Source organism: Desmodus rotundus, chromosome 3 (assembly GCF_022682495.2).
Source record: "Desmodus rotundus isolate HL8 chromosome 3, HLdesRot8A.1, whole genome shotgun sequence".
Classification (NCBI taxonomy): Eukaryota; Metazoa; Chordata; class Mammalia; order Chiroptera; family Phyllostomidae; genus Desmodus; species Desmodus rotundus.
This window is the reverse complement of record NC_071389.1, coordinates 127,303,510-127,323,831: the sequence shown is the minus strand read 5'-3', so window position 1 is coordinate 127,323,831 and position 20,322 is coordinate 127,303,510. Positions and strand designations below refer to the sequence as shown.

General features: G+C 36.3%; 1 protein-coding gene across 2 annotated transcripts in view; it reads left to right on the top strand.

Moving 5' to 3' along the window:
- The window catches only part of METTL25 (methyltransferase like 25), a 128,856-nt gene that overhangs the window by 22,539 nt on the left and 85,995 nt on the right, over nt 1–20,322 (top strand). For both annotated transcript variants that reach the window (XM_053921028.1, XM_024572771.3), the window contains exons 2-5: nt 2,463–2,627; nt 3,109–3,215; nt 8,780–9,379; nt 11,758–11,905. In XM_053921028.1, coding sequence (XP_053777003.1) covers nt 2,463–2,627; nt 3,109–3,215; nt 8,780–9,379; nt 11,758–11,905 — 1,020 coding nt within the window. The remainder of the gene's footprint in view (nt 1–2,462; nt 2,628–3,108; nt 3,216–8,779; nt 9,380–11,757; nt 11,906–20,322) is intronic.

Sequence of the window (20,322 nt, the reverse complement as noted above, 5' to 3'; positions counted from 1 at the left end):
ACATAAGCTCAGTAGCACCATGGATTCTGTTTTGCTAGTTGCCAAACCCAAACTCATTATACAAGTACCTAGGGAAGCACTATGAGGAGTATATACACTTAGCATTCCACATAGCTTTGCTCACATGCTGTTTCAGAGATGGACGTATAGATAAGATCATTGACACCCCCCCATAGAAGTTATAGGCTGGATTACTTGAAAACAAAGAAAGTATAGAAACTATATATACACTTCCATAATTTGAAAAGATTTTTTTTCACAGAGTTTTAGATTTTTCGAATAAACTGGTGTAGCTCTAAAGTGACATAAACTAATGGATTGAATAAGAACACTATCCTTTTTATGAAAGTAAACATTATTAAAAAGATAATATCATTGTAATTTAGATCTCCAGAATTCTGAAGTTACTGGGAGGGCTATAATTAGCAAATTAGCAATGTTTAATTAAGCTTGAATTGGACGTTTTTCAAGTATTTTGAGTAAGATAGTTAAATCGATTTGAACCTTTTCTTTTCCAACAGAAACATCACATTTCTTTCTGTTGGCAACGTTGTCCAGTAACTGACTACTATAATAGTCCCTCTGCACTTTGAGATTTAATGCTCTTACTCTATCACACTCTAAAAATTGCTGTCCTGGAACTTGGGGATGTTGAGACTGCCCTTAAACCTGAGAGTCTCACTTAAGACTTGACTGAGTTTTCCCTCTGTATCGTGCCTAAACATTTTGATGTGGATTTTATTACTCTTGGCTACATTATTAAATTCAGTTTGTAAAATATCCAAAGAACTTTATATTATATACAAAATACATCTTAAATAAATCACTGTACTAATTTTGCCATTTCAATTTCTGAATCATTTAGTTGATTCCAAAATGGAAGTTATAGATCTCTGCCAATTTTATTCTTATTAATTAAATTAGTAAATATTACCACCAGCAACTTAGTAGATATAGATATTAGCTTTAAAAAGATACTATCTTAAACATGCAACTTTTATTTAGAATCCTGCAAGCTTTCATCAGTTTCCTTTTAACTTTTGCTAAGGAGCATCATTATTCTTTATGTTTAAGTGGATTTTTATAATTTTACAAGTAACTATGGAGGATCATCTATCATAGAATAGACGTCATAGCATGTAGTATGGTTTTTCTTGTAGGACCAAAGTTGTTCCTTGGTAGTACATACTTTTATATAGCAAAGATTTTAAATACTTCATTTAACTACTATATGTGTGGCTTTTTTGAATTATTTAAAAATAATTTTCAATGAATAGACTTCATTGGACTACCCTATTCAAAGAGTGTCTTTGAACCACTGTAGAAATACGGGAGTGCCTTTTTTTTTCACCTTTGCTAATAAGTTAACATGTATTAAAAATGGCCATAAGAAAATGGGATCGAAAAAATAAAAAGTAAATTATCAGTGTGCTTATGTGCATGCATTAGAATAGACAAGCTTATGCTGCGGTAACACGCCTAAAATCTCAGTGACTAAAACCAAGAAAGTTTACGTTCCATATATGCTGGATGTCTGTTATACTTTGAGAGCAGTGATGTCTTTGTTGTAGTCACCCCGGGACTTGGGCTGAGGAGGTTCCATCTTGACCCATGCTTCGACTATTACCGTTCTGGGGAGAGGTTGTGTAGTGAATCTTCGATACTCTTAGAACGACTGTCTGAAAATGGCATAGTGCGCCCTGGTGTGATATGGCCACACCTGAGTTCAACAGGCTGTATTGTCCTCACGCAGAATGGGGCACTAGGTGTCGCCGGCACTACAGCAGTTCACCAGACTCTTCGAAACGAGTGAGCATTCGGGGAAGTAGCAGTAACCATATCGAGTGCCTGGTTTAAAACTGACCATGGGAAGAAAATGAAATGTTTTCACCTGATCATCATCTGATTAGTTTTAGAGCTTGTATTGGGTTCAGTGCACTAAACACATACATCCCCCTCCCCCCCCCCCCCACCAATCTGTGTGGTTCAAATAATACAGGAACTGTTTCACAGAAACATTTGTACCGCGTGCGATATTAGCATTGTTCCACCTGCAGGGTGGACAGGGCGCAGTGGTGTGGCAGGGCCTGACCTGCTTTAAATTCGTATTTGTAGGTCAGCCAGGACCGTTCATAAATTTCATGGCCACATTACAGTTTAGCAGGATTGTAAACTTTTTTTTGTCTCATGGGGAAAAAAAGGCCAAATTTTAATCTGGAGTTTAAACATATTAATTGTGTAGTGTGTTAGGAAAACACTGAGTGCTACAAATAGCTAACAGTTTAGGTAACAAATATAACTGAACCATTAGAGATATTGCCAAAATTCACACTAAAATGAAAATGTTGCAATTTGTTGTAAAGATCCGGTGGTTTTCATTTATTTTTTTAATCTCACACAATTACTATTATTTAATCATTGCTAACATTTCCTGGTTTTTATTTTTTTGTTTGTTTGTTTAGGTGTTACTGATTTTCCTAAAATATTTTGTGAAACTTCCCAGAAGCTGGTTAGTGTGGAAGCCTTTGCTCTGGCTGCGAAGTATTATTCTGTACAAAACTTGGGAATATGTATTCCTTTTGAACAGTTGCTTATAGCCCTTCAAGGAAAAGAGAAACAGAAGACTGGTAGGTGTGTGTGTTTGTACATGTGTATGTATGTTTTTAGGCACTGGGAAGCAGTATATTGTTCATGTATGTATGTCTTTGCAACGTGTTTAATTTAGTGTTAGACCTTATATCAGGAGCCCAGATAGATTGGCTTCTGCCAAGTGGGTTTTCTCAGGCCCCATATTCAGCACAGCCACTTCGTGATGGATCACCACGTTTTTTGTTTTTTTACATTGTAATCAGCGATCAGTGCTTTTCTTGATAGTTAATGGTTTTATGTGTGAGGGAACATTTTAATAATGTTGTGTGGGTCTTATTTATTTTATGAATTAAAATTTGATTCATAGCAGCTAAACTAATAAAGATCTATTATACAGACATCACATTAAAAATATTATTTTCATATTTGGTTACAGACAACATGAATATCCATTGATGGTTCTTATAAGCTTTTGTTTCTTTAATAGCAGTATTTTCATTTTGTTTTGTGTTTACTCAGGTGAAAATGTGAAGCTAGATGAGTTTATGAATTTGAAAAAGTCTCATGAAGTTCAGGCAATGTCAGAGCTGATCTGCAGTGTTGCTGATTACTATGGAGTAAAGCAGGTAAGAGTATTTCCCTAGATTTTCAGGTGTTAAGATTATTGTCATTTCTTTGTATCATTCAAATTCCCTTTCCTACTATCACTATCTAATCTTCAAAATGTCATTAAATAATAGGTGACATGAGTTATGTCAGAGCCTTTAAAAATGTGCTCTCATTTCCTAAGTACACTCTAATTATAATAAATCTATACTAAAAATAAGACATCACTATTAACATTTTGCCACAAATTTCACTGTGTTCCGCGTGGACAGAAGTTAAGAGTAACTCCCTTCGATATGCTGTAACTCCAAGTAGGGGCAGCATTGTGATGATGGCATTTGGTAAAACCACTTGGCGTGAGGTGCTGTTAAGCCCTGGCTCAAGCTGTGATATAGGGCCACTGCCTCATTACAGTAACATGAAGAAACTCTTTTAGAACTTGGATTTTTTTATACTGTCAGAATTGCAATGCATTCCTGTTGTGAAAAATAGCTTTTGTATAAGGTAGTGATGTCTGAAAACAGATGTTAAAATAAAATCAAAGATTGCCTGGGCCTATAAAAATAGTAAGTTATTTTTTCCCCTGGCTTATAAAAATAGTAAGTTATTTTTCGTATCCCTATGAGAATATCTGTGGGGGTAATGAGAGATTTTCCCTCCTTCAATTTTTATTAGGTGTTAGAATCTTTTCCATGGATTCTTCCAGACTTGAGGAGAGTTTGAGGATGATGAGAACATTATCACAGTGTGGGCTGGGTGTGCGGAGTCCCTTGTGACAGCCTAGATCTCTAGGGTAGGGGCTAGAGGCGAGAGCTGAGGCAGTAGTTCCCAGCCTTTTCCCCAGTGCATCATACTCCAGTGTGTCATACATGCAGTGTGGGCAATGCCTTTCAGCATCGATAACAGGCTCACCATGGCTGTGATGCTCATCTGGACCAGAAGATGAATATTAGAAACATAAAATTGAATTGGAAAAAACAAGCAGTTTGCAGAAGACTACATATTTTATGGTGACATTTAAAAAAATCCCTGTGGGTTTTTTCTGGCTGCTGAAACAAGGTGCTGCCTGCGTACAAGTTCTGGGAATTGATTCCTCTCTGTGAGCAGCCTTGAATCAATGTTTGATACAAGTTGATAGACAAATACATCAACTCCCTGACATTTCAGGTAGATGGTCCCTGAAGTGTGTCTTCTACACTAGCTCTAGGGGTTTCCTAGAGCAGTTAAACCCTCTAAACGCAAGATGCCCTGAAGTGGTATCTTAATTAATAATGCACCTTTTGTTGGGCTGCCTTCCTTTTTCTTTCTCTCTTCTCTACTTCTGTGCCCTTCTTTCACCTCCCAATAAATGACTCATACTTAAATCTCTGGAGAATCTGCTCTGTTGTAACACAAAAACTAAGACGGTTTATTCATTGTGCTTTATAACTTTACATTTCGACTATATTTATTCTTTTATCTATATGAAATATTACCTAATAATAAGTAACTTTAAGTTAATAAAGCAGACTTATTTCTAAAGAGCAGAGAAAAACATTTTTCAAATTGCTTAATGTATCATGTTAGGCCTGCTTTAAGGGAACTTTTTCAAAGCAAAAGATATTGTTCCTAGTGAATGAAATCACCTAAAATAAAGACTTTCACATGATCTTTCTTTTTTTTTTTAAAAAAAGATTTTATTTATTTATTTTTAGAGAGAGGGGCAGGGAGGGGGAAAAAAAAAGGGAGAGAAACATCAATGTGTGGTTGCCTCTCTTGTGCCCCCTACTGGGGACCTGTCCCGCATCTCAGGCATATGCCATAGACTGAGAATTGAATCAGCGACCCTTTGGTTCCCAGGATGGTGCTCAGTCCACTGAGCCACACCAGCCAGGGCACATGGTCTTTCTTTTAAATCACTTAATAGAAATCTTTGATTCTCACAATAGTTGAAAATGTCTTATTCATGTACTACTTTTACTTTTAAAAGTAAAAGAAATAAAGATTTCATGATGATAGATGGAAGCCCAGAATTTGGAATACTTGACTTTCCTAGTGACCCTAGAGAGTATGGTTAACCGTGATGCAGAAGATTTTGGGAGGGGCAGAATTTACAGAGGATATCAAGAACTTAGTTTGGAACATGTTGAATTTGAGATGTTTATTAGACATTTAAGTGGAAATGTTAGGGAGACTGTTGAATATATGAATGTGAAGTTCATGGGAGAATTCCATACTAGGGTTATAAATTTGAAAGTCATTAGCCTAGAATGGTAATTAGATCTCTAGGTCAGTCAACAAAATATAACTCTTCTATCTGTAGTATAGTACCGTACTATTAAGAAATGTAACCACTTTGTGTACAAAGTTCGTATTAGAAAGTGTCCTAAACAGAATTAGGAGACTAGGAAGGTAAGTCACACCGGGCATTGTACTAGAGACTATATTCTAACCTATGAGATGATCCAGGATGGAAAAGGCCATTGTGAGGAAAGGGTAAGCGATCCGGATAGTAGAAATTTTGAAATTTAGACCAGATAGTCTGAAGGCAAAATATTTTATGGCTTATATAACTTTTAAATGTTGCCCAGAGTTTTCCATTTTATTGCTACCACTACACATGTTACTAAAAAGCCAATTTGGAAAGGGATAAAAGTCAACTTGCATCAGTAAGATGTAAATATAAGTTGGCTGACAAATTTTCTAGGAAAAGTTGCTCATCACTGAAAATGTTTTTAGATATTATATCATGAAGAGATGATCCTGAGAGTTTGTCCAGCCATCTTGCAACCAAACAAATAACAAATAAGATAGCTCAAAAGTTTATTTTGCTCTTTAGTTTCCACATACAAGTGAAATAACACAGTATTTGTCTTTCTCTGACTTATTTCTCTCAGTTCATTCATGCTGTCACAAATGGTAAGGTTTCATCCTTTTATATGGCTGGGTAATATTCCATTGTATATCTGTACCATATCTTTTTTATCCATTCGTCTATTGATAGGCATTTGGGTTGCTTTCTTTTTTTTTTAAGTATATTTTATTGATCATGCTATCACAGTTGTCCCATTTTTTTCTCCCTTTTATCCACCTCTCCCCTGCACCCTGCCTCCCATCAGCATTCCCCCCACTTAATTCATGTCAGTGGGTCATACATGTAAGTTCTTTGGCTTCTGTGTTTCCCATACTATTCTTAACTTCTCCCTGTCTATTTTGTACCTCCCATTTGTGCTCCTTATTCCCTGTACCTTTTCTCCCATCCTCCCGCCTCCCCTTCCCAGCTGATAACTCTCCATGTGATCTCCATTTCTGTGATTCTGTTCCTGTTATAGTTGTTTGCTTACTTTGTTTTGTTTTTGTTTTTGGTTCAGTTATTGGTAGTTTTGAGTTCATTGTCATTTTACTGTTCATATTTTTGATCACCTTTTTATTAGATAAGTTCTTAAACATTTCATTTCATAGGTCTTGGTGATGATGAACTTATTTAGATTTATTGTATCTGGGAAGCACTTTATCTGCCCTTCCATTCTAAATGATAGCTTTGCTGGATAGAGTAATCTTGGATGTAGGTCCTTGCCTTTTATGATTTCAAATACTACTTTCCAGCCCCTTCTTGCCTGTAAAGTTTCTTTTGAGAAATCAGCTGATTACCTTATGGGGACTCCTTTGTAGGCCACTGTCTGCTTTTCTCTTGTTGCTTTTAAGATTCTCTCCTTATCTTTAATCTGATTAATTTAATTATAATGTGCCTTGGTGTATTCCTCCTTGGGTCCAACTTCTTTGGGACTCTCTCAGCTTCCTGGACTTCCTGGAAATCTATTTCCTTTGCCAGATTAGGGAAATTTTCCTTCATTATTTGTTCAAATAACTTTTCAATTTCTTGCTCCCCCTCTTCTCCTTCTGGCACCCTATGATTCAGATGTTGGAGTGCTTAAAGTTGTCCTGGAGGTTCCTAAGCCTCTCCTCATTTTTCTGAATTCTGGTTTCTTCATTCTGTTCTGGTTGGATGTTTCTTTCTTCCTTCTCCTCCAAATCATTGATTTGAGTCCCAGTTTCCTTCCCTTCACTTTTGGTTCCCTGTACATATTCCTTTATTTGACTTTTCATAGCCTTCATTTTTTCCTCTATTTTTCAGCCATACTGAACCATTTCTGTGAGCATCCTGATTACCAGTGTTTTGAACTCTGCATCTGATAGGTTGGCTGTCTCTTCAATGCTTAGTTCTATTTTTCGAGTTTTGATCTGTTCTTTCATTAGGGCCATACTTTTTTGTCTCAGCACAGCTGTTACATTGTAAGGGGCAGAGCTTAGGTGTTCACCAGGGTGGGGCAACCACTTGGCTGCGTTGTGGTGCTGTATGTGGGGGAGGGTTCCTAGGGGGAACAGTACTACTTGCTTGGCTCTCTGTCAGCTTTCAGTCACTTCCCTCACTACCCCCAAGCAAATTGGGCCCTTCTGGTGCTGATTCCTGAGTGGGTGGGTTTGTGTACATTCTAGGACCCTGTGGGTCTCTCCAACAAACTCTCCTGTGAGGCTGGGAGTTTCTTCCACTGCTGCCACAACCCCCACAGGTTATTATAGCCAGAGATTTTGAGGCTTTATTTCTCCTCGCTGGAACCAACGAGTTCATTTTTCCATACAGGCATCCAGTTATGCCAACACCATTTCTTGAAAAGACCGTCTTCTTTATTGAATCACCTTAGCAGTTTTTTTGAAAATCAGTTGTCTATAAAAGTGTGGGTCTATTTCTGAACTCTATTTTTTTTATCGGTTTATGTGTCTGTTTTTATATAGCACAACACTGTTTTGATTACTGTAGTTTTATATTGATTCCCAAGTTGTGTAATTCTTCCAACCTTATTCTTTTCCAAAGTGTTTTGGTTATTTGGTTAGGAACTTTGCTTTTTTATATAAATTATGTAATACCTGCTTGTCAATTTCTTTAAAAAGCCCTGCTGCAAATTTGATTAGGATTGACCTGAACATGTCAGTTTGGGAGAATTGCCATCTTAAAAGTGAGTCTGATGTTTTGTGAATATTGTGTATCTTTATTTAGATCTTTTAAATTTTTCTGTGCAGTTTTATAGTTTTCAGTGTATAGGGATCTTACACAACCTTTGTTACTTATATTCCTGGATATGCTATTCTTATGCTATTTTAATTCAGTTGGTTTTAAATTTTATTTTCTAATCATTCTTTGCTACTGTTTTGCATATGTTTTGATGGTTTATTATTAATTTCTAATGATCCTGTATTCTGAGACATTGCTAAATTCACTTGTTGTATTAGCTTTTTTGGTATATTCCTCAGGATTTGCCGAGACACAATCATGTTATCGGTGAAGAAAAATTTTTATTTCCAATATTTATGACTTTCACATCTTTTCCTTGACTTATTACACTGATTGCACTCTCTAAAACATCTTGTTAAAAGTTAAATAAAAATTATTAGAGTGGTTGGTTTTTGATAGGAATCAAAAATCAAAATAAAAGATATAATGGGTTGTATAATCTATACAATCATTTGTTTACTTGCTTTTCAAAAATATATCAAGAATGCTTTTTATTATTGACTAAAATCCTTTAATTCATTCTGTTTCCTTTAGATAATTGACTTGGGTTCTGGAAAAGGCTACTTAAGCTCCTATTTATCCTTGAAGTATGGCTTAAAAGTTTATGGAATCGATTCTTCAAATACCAATACTCATGGAGCTCAGGAGAGAAACAGGAAGTTGAAGAAACACTGGAGCATCTATCGTACTCGGTCAAAATTAGATGTCCATGAACAGGCGTTAAAAATGGCAAAGGAAAAGAAAATGCAAGATCAAATTAAAAATAAAGGTGACATCGAAGGAGTATGTAACAACAGTCCTGCAAATCAAGAAATGATGTCGACATCAGAGTTTCTGCCGGATTTTTCAAGCTCCGTAATTTCTAACATCAGAAAACAGATGGAAAACTTACATGTTTATTCACATCGAGAAGAAAATTTGTGTTTTGAAAATGCCTTTTCTCTCATTGACCTTTTGCCTATTAATGCCATAGAACCTACTTCTTCATCCCAAATACCCAAGAGAAAAATGTCTGAAGTAAATAAAGAGAGAAGAAAAACAAGATCAAAGTCAAATGAAACATATATATATTCACCTTTAACATCTTTTATCACTGCTGATTCAGAACTACGTGATATTATTAAAGATCTGGAGGTGACTTCACTTTTGAATTTCTTAAGTTGGTTTGTTAAACTGCTCTAAGACATAGAGTTAAATGTTAATAGTTTATTTAACCTACATATCTTATCTGGTTACATTAGTCTAAAGGACTAAGAAAATATATGTAGACTTTTATGATTCTCACAGCTATCCGAATCTGATAAGGCTACACAATCTGACTACAGTTTGCCAGAATACAGTGCCCTCCACTGATTTCAAGCCTCCTAAATCAAACAGAAGTCCTAACACAGAAGCTAGGAAGCTAAGTTTTCATTACGTGATTTAGGGACTGTTAAAATTCCAACCCAAGAAAACTCGTACATTTTCATTTTTATGCAAAGTAAAGAGATATCTAGGGCGATGTTATATTTAATGTTAGCTTTGGTAACCAAATATGCAATTTTTGGAGCAAGTGTAGATTCTGAATGTTCATAAAGAATTTCAACTTTTTCTAAACTACAAGTATATCGAATTATGTAATTGAAAGGGAATACATCTTAAACAAAGGCAACATTGTATATTAAAACAGTATTGTAGAGGAACCGCTATAAATCATTTGGCCTAACACATTGCCCTAACAAACAAGGTAGCCTTTGAATTTGTAATATTCTACTCATTAAATTTTTCTGAAATTCTTTTTTTTTTAATTAAATGTATTGAGGTGACATTGGTTAATAAGATTATATAGGTTTCAAGTATACAGTTCTATAACACATCATCTGTATGTTGCGTTATATGCCCACCAGCCAAAGTCAAATCTTTTTTGTCACCATATATTTGACCCCCTTTACCCTTTACTGCCTATTAACCCCCTTTCCTCTGGTAACCACCATACTGTTGTCTGTGTCTATGAGTTTTTGTTTGTTTTCTTGTTTTTTTCATTTGTTAGTTTTATATTCCACATGTAAGTAAAATCATATGATTCTTGACTTTTTCTGTGTGACTTACTTTGCTTAGCATTTTACTCTCAAGATCCATCTATGCTGTCACTAATGGCAGTACTTCATCTTTTCTTATGGCTGTGTAGCATTCCATTGTATATATGTACCACATCTTTGTCCAAGCATCTATTGAAGGACGTGTTAGTTGTTTCCATGTCCTGGCCCCTGCGAATAATGGTACAATGAACATAAGGGTGCATATATCTTTGCAAATAAATGTTTTCAAGTTTTTAGGTAGGTATCTGGAAGATAGGCTACTGAGTAATATGGTAACTCTAGTCTTAATTTTTGAAGAGCCTCCATACTGTTTTCCATAGTGGTTGTACCAGTTTACATTCCCACTAGCAGTGAATAAGGGCTTCTTTTTCCCCACAACTTCTCCAACACTTGTCATTACTTGTATTGTTGACAATAGCAATTCTAATAGGTGTGGGTGGTATGTCATTGCAGTTTTAATTTGCATTTCCTAAATAGCTAGTGAAGTTGAGCATCTTTTCATATATCTGTTGGCCATATGTGTGTCATCTTGGGGGGGGTGTCTGTTCAGGTCCTCTGCCCATTTTTATTTTAATTGTGTGGACATGTTTTCATTTCTCTTGGATAATTAGCCTGGAGTAGGGTCCATTGGTCATGTAGTAAGTGCACATTTTAACTTTATGATAAACTGTCAATGGAAAGTGCTTGTACCATTATTATCCTCCTTTTACAGATGAGGAAATTAAGGCACTGAAGAATTAAAACAAACTTGGTATATTGAATAAGATTCCATGAGTGTGTGCAGCTGTGCCCATTCAGTATGTGCATACATTAAAATTAGGCTTTGAAATAGTTCGTAGGAGAATGTTTACATAAAGTTGATGTTATAAAACTTAGAACAAAAATTTTTATATTGAATTTAAAATTGTGATATTTGATGTAAGGAATGAACTAAGTAAACTTTTTTGGTGTTGGAGTAGGAATGTTAATTTGGCACCACTTGCTTGTTTTTATGACAGATTTTTAAGTAAGTTTTGATGGGCAATTTGTGAAGAAGTAAATTTTAAAAGTTGACTAGTGAGGTATAAGTGAGTCATGGTATAAGTTTGTCATAATAATGATGCTAACTTTGATTAGTCCAATCTTACTTTGGCTAATTGTTAAGCAAATGTTAGTTATAAAACAGGAAAGAGAAAATTCAAATGGGTGAGTAACCAAAGACAGTAGAGAAATGAACACGAAAGGATGTCAGTTGTGATAAATGATCACAGTCATTTTGTCCATAAAAGGAGTGGTTATTCATTATGAAAATAAAAAACATAATATTTTCTAGGTGGAATTTGGTCATTTTTAAAAGCTCCTCATATTCTAATGGGCATTTAAAATCTTTACCTGAAGTGTCTTTTTAGCCCTCCTTTTAATTGCCAATATTTTTGTTTCTTCTTATTTGTAAAGGATTGCTTGATGGTAGGTCTACATACTTGTGGTGATCTTGCTCCAAATACTCTGCGAATATTTACTTCCAATTCTGAAATCAAGGGAGTTTGCAGTGTGGGTTGTTGCTATCATCTCTTATCTGAAGAATTTGAAAACCTACATAAAGGTACGAAGTTCTCCTTATCTCAAAATTTCATTTATGTCAGCATAATGGCTGCTTTCTATCTCCATCTTTTGTTGATATTATTGTCATTTTGAATTAGCATTTAAAATAATATCTGATATTCTTACAATTTTAACGTATCAATTGAAATTTGATGCATTATCACCTTATGCATTTTATCATAGTTTCTTTGGTCATTAAGTAATTTTAGTGAATGCTGAAAACTGCAAATACTTAAAAATTTTATGTGGTTTATCTTTTAGAGAACTTCTGTTCAAAATACTTGTGAGATATGCATTTACTAAAATAGTGAAACTTAATTTGTTATGAATACAGAGTTGTAAGGTTTGCTTTCATTTTCAAAACCTTTTCCATTTTGTAAGGAATATTGATATTTCTCAAATAATAGTTCCTACTGTAATTTTTTTTCTTTTTTAAAAAATATATTTTTTTGATTATGCTATTACAGATGTCTCATTTTTTTCCTCCTCTTTATTCCCTTCCACCCTGTATCCCCCCTTCTACTATCATTCCCCACCCTTAGTTCATGTCAGTAGGTCATACACATAAATTCTTTGGCTTCTGCATTTCCCATACTATTCTTAACCTCGCCCTGTCTATTTTGTACCTGCCATTTATGCTTCTTATTCCTTGTACATCTTCCCCCATTCTCCCCCTTCCCCCTTCCCGCTGATAACCCTCCATGTGATCTTCATTTCTGTGATGCTGTGCCTGTTCTAGTTGTTTGCTTAGTTTGTTTTTGTTTTTTTAGGTTTGGTTGTTGATAGTTGTGAGTTTGTTGTCATTTTGCTGTTCGTATTTTTTATTTTCTTTTTCTTAGATAAATCCCTTTAATATTTCATATATTAAGGGCTTGGTGATGATCTCCTTTAACTTGACCTTATCTGGGAAGCACTTTATCTGCCCTTCCATTCTAAATGAAGCTTTGCTGGATAGAGTAGTCTTGGATGTAGGTCCTTGCCTTTCAGGACTTCAAATACTTCAGCCCCTTCTTGCCTTCAAGGTTTCTTTTGAGAAATCAGCTGATAGCCTTATGGGAACTATGGGAACTCCTTTGTAGGTCACTGTCTTCTTTTTTTTTTTTTAATATAGTTTATTGATTATGCTATTACAGTTGTCCCATTCCCCCCTTCACTCCACTCCATCCTGCACACCCCTCCCTCCCACATTTCCCCCCTATATTTCATGTCCATGGGTCATACATATAAATTCTTTGGCTTCTACATTGCCTGTACTATTCTTACTCTATTTTGAAGAGTCAACATACTGTGATTTTACAAAGGTGCAGAACTGTGCGATTGCATTGAAGTAATGGTATCCAAACTGTGCTCCCTGGACTGAGATGGTGCCTGAAGAACAAAGTACATGGGAGGATTTAAACCACCCCACATACCTTCACCCAGAGCAGCTCTTTTTATATGTTATATCTCTTAGTAAGATATGGTTTCAAAACTGCTGTTCAGATTAGATGGTTATTTAGTCTATTTAATATTAGCGGTTCTCTTTTCTATTAGTTTAGTGATCTTTATCAACATCCATTGTCCCTTACTAGAGATTTTTTAAGCCAGGAAGTTGTGTGCATATGGATGGTATTATTTGTTCTTTTCTCATTTTAAAAATCCAGATGAATGAAATTTGTATTTTTTATTCAGTCGTATATAAGAGGTAAAAATTATGATTATATAATTCTACTGAAATTTGTGTGAAACAGAGGTCATCTTTAGAACTGGCAAAGATTTTTATTAAAAAAAATAGTCCATTGAATTTGATTTTTTTATGTCAGGGTTTTAAAAGTATCCTTTAGGAAAGATGCACACAAAAAAAATTGAATATATAGAGATATACAGAGTGAGAGAAAGAAAATTGGCAAAATGTTAACAATAGTTTAATTTGGAGATGGATAATATATATATATTTTGCCATTATTTATAACTTTATGCAGAGTACAGGAATCCTCAAGATAAAAATTTGGAGAAAATAATGAACCTAAAAATAGAAAAAAGCATTTATACTAAAGTACATATCCAAATACTTACACTATACTACAATCTTTTCGTGCATCTGTTCTAAAAGAAAGAAAACGTTTAATACGATCACAGCTTTACAGCATTTAACATATGAAGTGTGTAGTGTTTTCCTGGACCAACAATAGCATTAGATTCTGTGTAGGGGAGGTGTGATTCTTAGTTCAAGAGCTTCCTCTTCGGTAGGTACAATGAAATGGTTTTCCTTTTTTTTATAACGGGCTCTATTGGGAGTAGGTGTAGACAGTTGGTGTGTCTTTCAGTTCCGAGGGACTGTCCTGCAGTATAAGCTTTTTAACTCCTGCTGCCTGCTTCCTTCTTTCCTCTTAATCATCATGCTCCCGAAGATGACTTCTCCTTCCAAAAGGCCTTCCGTCTTAGGCACTACCTTCTTAAGACTCTCATCTCTGGCCCTGCTGAGCCCTTGCAGCCATTGCACTGTGGTCAGGTCTCAGACTTAATGGCAGTATTTCCCACTATGGGGCAAATACTCTTTCTTGAACAAGTGACTAGGAATTTAAAAAAAAAAATCACTGTTGCTGCATTGGGAGCTAGCTGCATTTCGTACTGGTGGAAGATAGTAAGGCACTGTGCTTGGCCTGTTATGTACTATAAAGGGGGATGGGAGAGGGGCTCATAGAAAGTCAATAATTTGGGGAAGAAGAAACTCAAACAAATGAAGAGCAAAGTTCAGTTCAGTTCAGTAAACATTCATTGAATGTCAACTATGTCCTACACTATGCTAAATAAGCAGGGTGATATAAAAATGCATATCTCATCTTCATCCTCAAGAAATGTAAAAATAGCCCTTAATCCCAGGAGTCAGATAATCCCTGTTAGAAATGTAACGTTTTTCATTTGAAAGAAATCATTTAGAATAGAGAATTCAAATAATATAAGATTTTTAAAAGGAAAGTAAAAAGTACGTTCCCAGACCCATATTTTTGGTTTTTTGTATATCTTTGCAGAAAAGAAAATCCGTACGTACCCACTATATTCTTATGTGGTGTCTTGGGAGAGCAGTAGAAGTCAACAGACAAAGTAGGAAGGGTATTACAGACAGAATGAACAACGGTGAGGGGTGATAAGTGTTCAAAATCAAGTTTCCTTCCCTTTGCCTTCCATAGTCAATGTTGCTCTTTGAGCCTTCTGGGAAAAAATATTTGAACAAAATTACTCCAAATTTTTACACTTGGAATGAAGGCCTCTCAGTTGACAGATTCTCAAGTATCAGTCTCGGCTCCAGCCTGGGTACAGGCAGTTCCCCTTCTCTAGAGTGGAGGGTGCCTTCTTCACTAAGTTCACTGGACATTTTTGGTCTCAGGATTCAGATAAGAAAAGTGTTGGAAGGCGCTGTTACAACAGTGCCTGGCAGCTACAAATGCTCATTTTTCCTTCTTGTAGGCATAGTCTGTTCATGCAAAGGCCGTCCTGTCAAAAATATCTTAACCAATAAGAATCATTGAGATTATTGGGTAAAACAATATTAGGCTTAAGTGGCAAAAGTTATCCTAACATTACTTGCTTTCCTCATACATACCTGAAATGAACAGAAAGTTGGGAGGAAAACAAAGAATAAGCAGAAAGAATCAGGACTGTGATGATATGATGAAATAGGTGTAGATATATGAAACATGAGCACCTTCAGATATGTTGGAGGTTGAGAAAAGAGTTGGAAAGCCAAAAGATAAGAGGAAAAAAGTCATAGGAATAACAAAAGCAATCTCTGTTTATGCTGCAGTTTCGCCTTGCTTTGGTCTGCCACATTGTCTCATCTCAAAAAATGGATAGGGAAGGTAATTTCCTCACTTTTCTCTTTCCCATACCCCCATCTCCATTTTCCTTGCCTTTACTTGGCTATACTAAAAGAGAGGAGATATGAACCATCCCTTGCAATTTTTGTCAACAGTGTTTCTCAACTCTGGTTGCCCAGCTGAATCAAAGATAGTACTTTCAGTGTGTAGGACCTGCTTCTGAACTTCTCAACTATATAATATTTTCAATATAAGAATTTTTAGTCCTGGTTTGTGTAGCTAAGTGGATTGAGTGTGGGCTGTGAACCAAAGGGTCACTAGTTCGATTCCCAGTCAGGGCAAATGCCTGGGTTGCGGGCCAGGTCCCCAGTGGGGGCTACGTGAGGGGCAGCCACACATTGATGCTTCTCTCCCTCTCTCTCCCCTTCCCTTTCCCTCTGTATAAAAATAAAGAAAATCTTTAAAAAAAAGCATTTTTAGGAAACTCTCTAGGTAACTCTTATGAACAATATGGTTAAAAATAAGGCATTTATTATGGCTCCATAAGAAGACTTATAGAATTCTAGATATTTTGTAGAAAGATATTCAAGATTATTTACAGTCATTTCAACTTCTCCCGTGCAGAGACTTAGGTGGACTCTACTTATATACTAGTTTGCAGATCTAAGCCAAAGTCTGAACCCAAAAGAGCCTAGGTGGGTATAATCAAAATCCAGAGCTAGAATAAACAATGCTCCCTACCCCCCAAAATCTTTGAGATAGAACTCAGAGTGAAAACCTGGGGAAACCAGACAAAGGGCCGGAGACAAGGTCATAAATGCACAGTGAAGTTAAGAGATAGAAGTTAGACAAATTAAGGAGGGAGAAAATCTAGAACAGCAAGTGATATCCAAGATAATTATGAGTATCACTAGCAGTTCGTTAGCTTAACTGTACTGATGAGCAGGGGTATGTATGTAGGCAGATGGTGGCAGAGTTTTTCTGTACTATTTACCATGACTATTTGGATGGATGGAATGTGGATGTAGTCTAGTTTTGTATATACAACACATAGGGGTGAACAAAAGTAGGGTTACAGTTGTTCATGTGGAAAATAATACAATAATAAATAATGATACAAGAATGAATTTTCACATATGAACAACTGTAAAACTACTTTTGCCCACCCCTGTATAGTGTACAGTAGTAGCATCCCTTACTAACAGAAATCCCCCACTGTTCACTTCTATCGTTATACTTAACTAACGTACGAGGCAGGTGTTTGCACGCACAGGGTTAGCATATTTTCTGTCGTGTACTCAGTACGAGGTGCCACGGAGTTGTATCTCTGAGTGATCAAGTATGTCATGTGTCTCTCCCTTCACATCTTACACACCTGCCCCTCACCCTCACTTTGTTTGCACAGCTGTTTTTGAGTTTGAATGGGGGCAGTGTTGCCCTTTGGGATGTAAATTTGAGTTATTAGTAGTCCAACGTAGTATGCTAGAAAAGTCTGGTATGTACGCTGCAACTTTTTATGGTGATATGTGCTATATAAACATTATGTGTTTTACACGAATATGTTTACTCAGTACACTGTGGGAGACCGTAGAGGTGGTCTTTCATGAACATCAATTTTCAAAAGCACCTCAAAGCTCTCTGAGCCATTATGAATACCGAAGTTATACCGTATGTTTTAAAAACTTCTTTTAAATATTTATATATGAGCCAGTAGTTCCTAGGAGAACACAAAATACCAGAAACAGTTTTATTGCAGTGCTTTATAGAATATATATATGATTTCCAAGCTTGACATGTTTCATTGACATGTGTCTTAATATTGATTATCATTATAATTAATTTTTTAATACTTTTGTTATTTCTTCCCCTAGAAGTTGGAGAGAGAATTTTTTTTTTTGGTTTTCCCAGAAAGGTAGAAACATGCTATAGGAAACACGACTGGTTACCTATCCAGATCTACACATCACTTCCAACTAACTGAACTATAGTTGTGTTTAAGCACCACTTACTGGGAAGCTGGAGTCCTCCTGTAACCTCGGATGTAGGTGAATCAGAGTCTAAATTAGTTATGGTAATTCCATTTACGTAGTAATGGATATGAGACACAATTCTTAACAATGAGGCATAAGGAGCATGTCTCCTAGGGGGTTTCCTGGAATTTTTGTTTTACTTTGTTGTTCTTAAAACTGAACAGAAGACAAGAATGTCACTTTGTCTCTGCCTCTGGTCTTAGTCGTCTGTACGTCTTTGTTCAGCCTACCGTGTACTCTGTCAGCAACTGGTGTTAGTGCTCTGAGTCCTGCAGGTCCAGTCTGAGGCCTGAAAGGTGACTTTACTTTTCCTGTAAGTTAATCTGATCATTTCAGAGGCTTAGGAGTGCAAGAGGAGTAGGGGAAAAGCTGGGGCCCTAGAGAGTCCCATCAGATGCTATCATAGAGCTTCTTCCCTGGCCTTAATAGGAGCCCCTTCTAGGAGCAACCCTTGTCGTGAAAGAGATTTGTGCTTGGTCTTCGCCTACCTCTTGTCAGCCTAATTCTCATACTATTAGTGCCCTCCAAAATACTGCAGATAATAATAGTCAATATAAATGGTATAATCCTTGAAAGCCTTTAGCCCACCTCCATGCTCATTGTTCATTCCCAGCTTTAATGTGTTACAGGGCATTAAGGCGATTCTCCCAAAGATCCCTCCATTTACTCTTTTTTTTTTTTTTTTTAAAACCAGGGAAGGGCTGCAGATCACCTTTTAATGGCACCTTTCAGTCTGGTCCTGCCATGTTTGTATCAAGTTTGTCAAGAGCGTGTATCTGTCTTATTGTAGATTGTATCTCAATTTCTGTCACCAGTAGGAGTTTTAAGGGGGAAGCTAAATACTTCTGTAGCCATCTTTGTTGTCTTCGAGGATCAGGAGTTGGTTTCATTGCTTTAAATTTAGAGGCACTTCACCTGGAAAGGTGTTTGGAGGTTGATATGTTGAGCATATTATTTGAAAATTTAAGATACTATTTAAAAATAAGCTTATCTTGTATTTTGAAACCTTTTAGATATCCAGTATGTTGTATTAAAAAGCCTTAAGACAATATTAGCTGGTTAATATTATCATTAACTCATGTATTGTATCAAATAGAAAGATAAGACTTATTTCTTAGTTAATAGGAGTTAACTAAGAAATAAGTTATTTCTATCATTGCAACAGTGCAATTGCTGCTTTTTAGTAAAGTCTTGACAGTATTTTCCATATCATGTGTATTTCATTAAATCTTTTTGTCCTCTATGGGCTTATAATGCTGGAAGTTTGGAGGATATAGAGGAATAAAGCATGATATCACTTTTCAAAAAGGCATGTATTTGACTTCCATTTTCAGCACTTTTGGAGATGTGATTTTCCCCCCCGCCCCCTGAGGAACCCTCCTCCTACAGTTGAGCTAGATCCTGGCTGAATTAGAACATGTATTTTTTAAGCATTGCTGAGTCCACAAATAAAAGGGAGAGGGAGATTCTCTGTGGATCAAGAAAAATCAAAGCCTAAGAGTTAAAAAGAGAGAAGGGGAAGAGGGAAGATGAGGAGTTGAAACCAGGGCGCAGAACTGTGAGCCACGAGGTTGCAGACAGTCACACTGGAATTCAGAGACTAACACTGGCCTTTAGCGTGGTGAGGCAGCCGAACCTGAAAAGTCTGCACTAAGCCGTGGCCCTGAGTGAGTTAAAGCAGCCTTCATTCAGCTCCATGTAGAAGCAAATTCAAATCCTGTGGGGCAGTACTCCCAGATTCAGGCCCTTGGAATTTCCACAGATTAAAATCTAACAAATAGAAGCTCAAAACTAAATATAAAGGGTCAGACAAAAGTAAGTTTAAAGTTGTTCATATGGAAAATAATACAATAATTAATAAAGAATGTAAGAATAAACGCGGTTACATGCCCTCACAACTGTAAAGCTACTTTGCCCCACCCTCTGTGTATGCACTATATGTACTGTAATATATAGACAAACATATGTGTATGTGTATTAGGTATGTATATATCCCGTCTGCCTTCTGTTCAACAAAAATACTGAATAGTATCAAATTTTCTTTCTTAAAAGCATGGAAATACTGGAAAGATTCATGGTACTTATGAAAACAATACGGAAGAGAATGCAGGAGCCCACAAAGACTATGGAAACACCGAAGCTACGAGGGCCATGGTTGTGCTCCATGGCCAACCCGAGCTGTGCTTCCATAGCCCTCTGAGGGGCAGGATACACGTGATAAAACCTGCACTTAGGCACACACAAGGGGTCTGATAGGACTCATAGGGCATAAGCTCATAAGTTGAGACCACAGAGGTGAAGACCAAAGCTAGGATAGCAGTAGTAGAAATAGAGTAAATTAGAAGAATTACAGAAACTCTTAACATTTTTTAGAGGAGTGGAAGATAAAGGAGAAGGAATTATCAAGGATTATCAGTTTGTTGTTTCAGGGTTTTTTTTTTGTTGGGAGGGCACTGATTAGGTGATCGTGCAACATACATGAACGGAAACACTAAGGACCAAGTGTTCAGCCAAAGTTTCAAACATGTTTAATATTTTAAATTGCTTTATGTATGAGCAATCAGATTTTGGGTAAGTTTTATAGATACAGA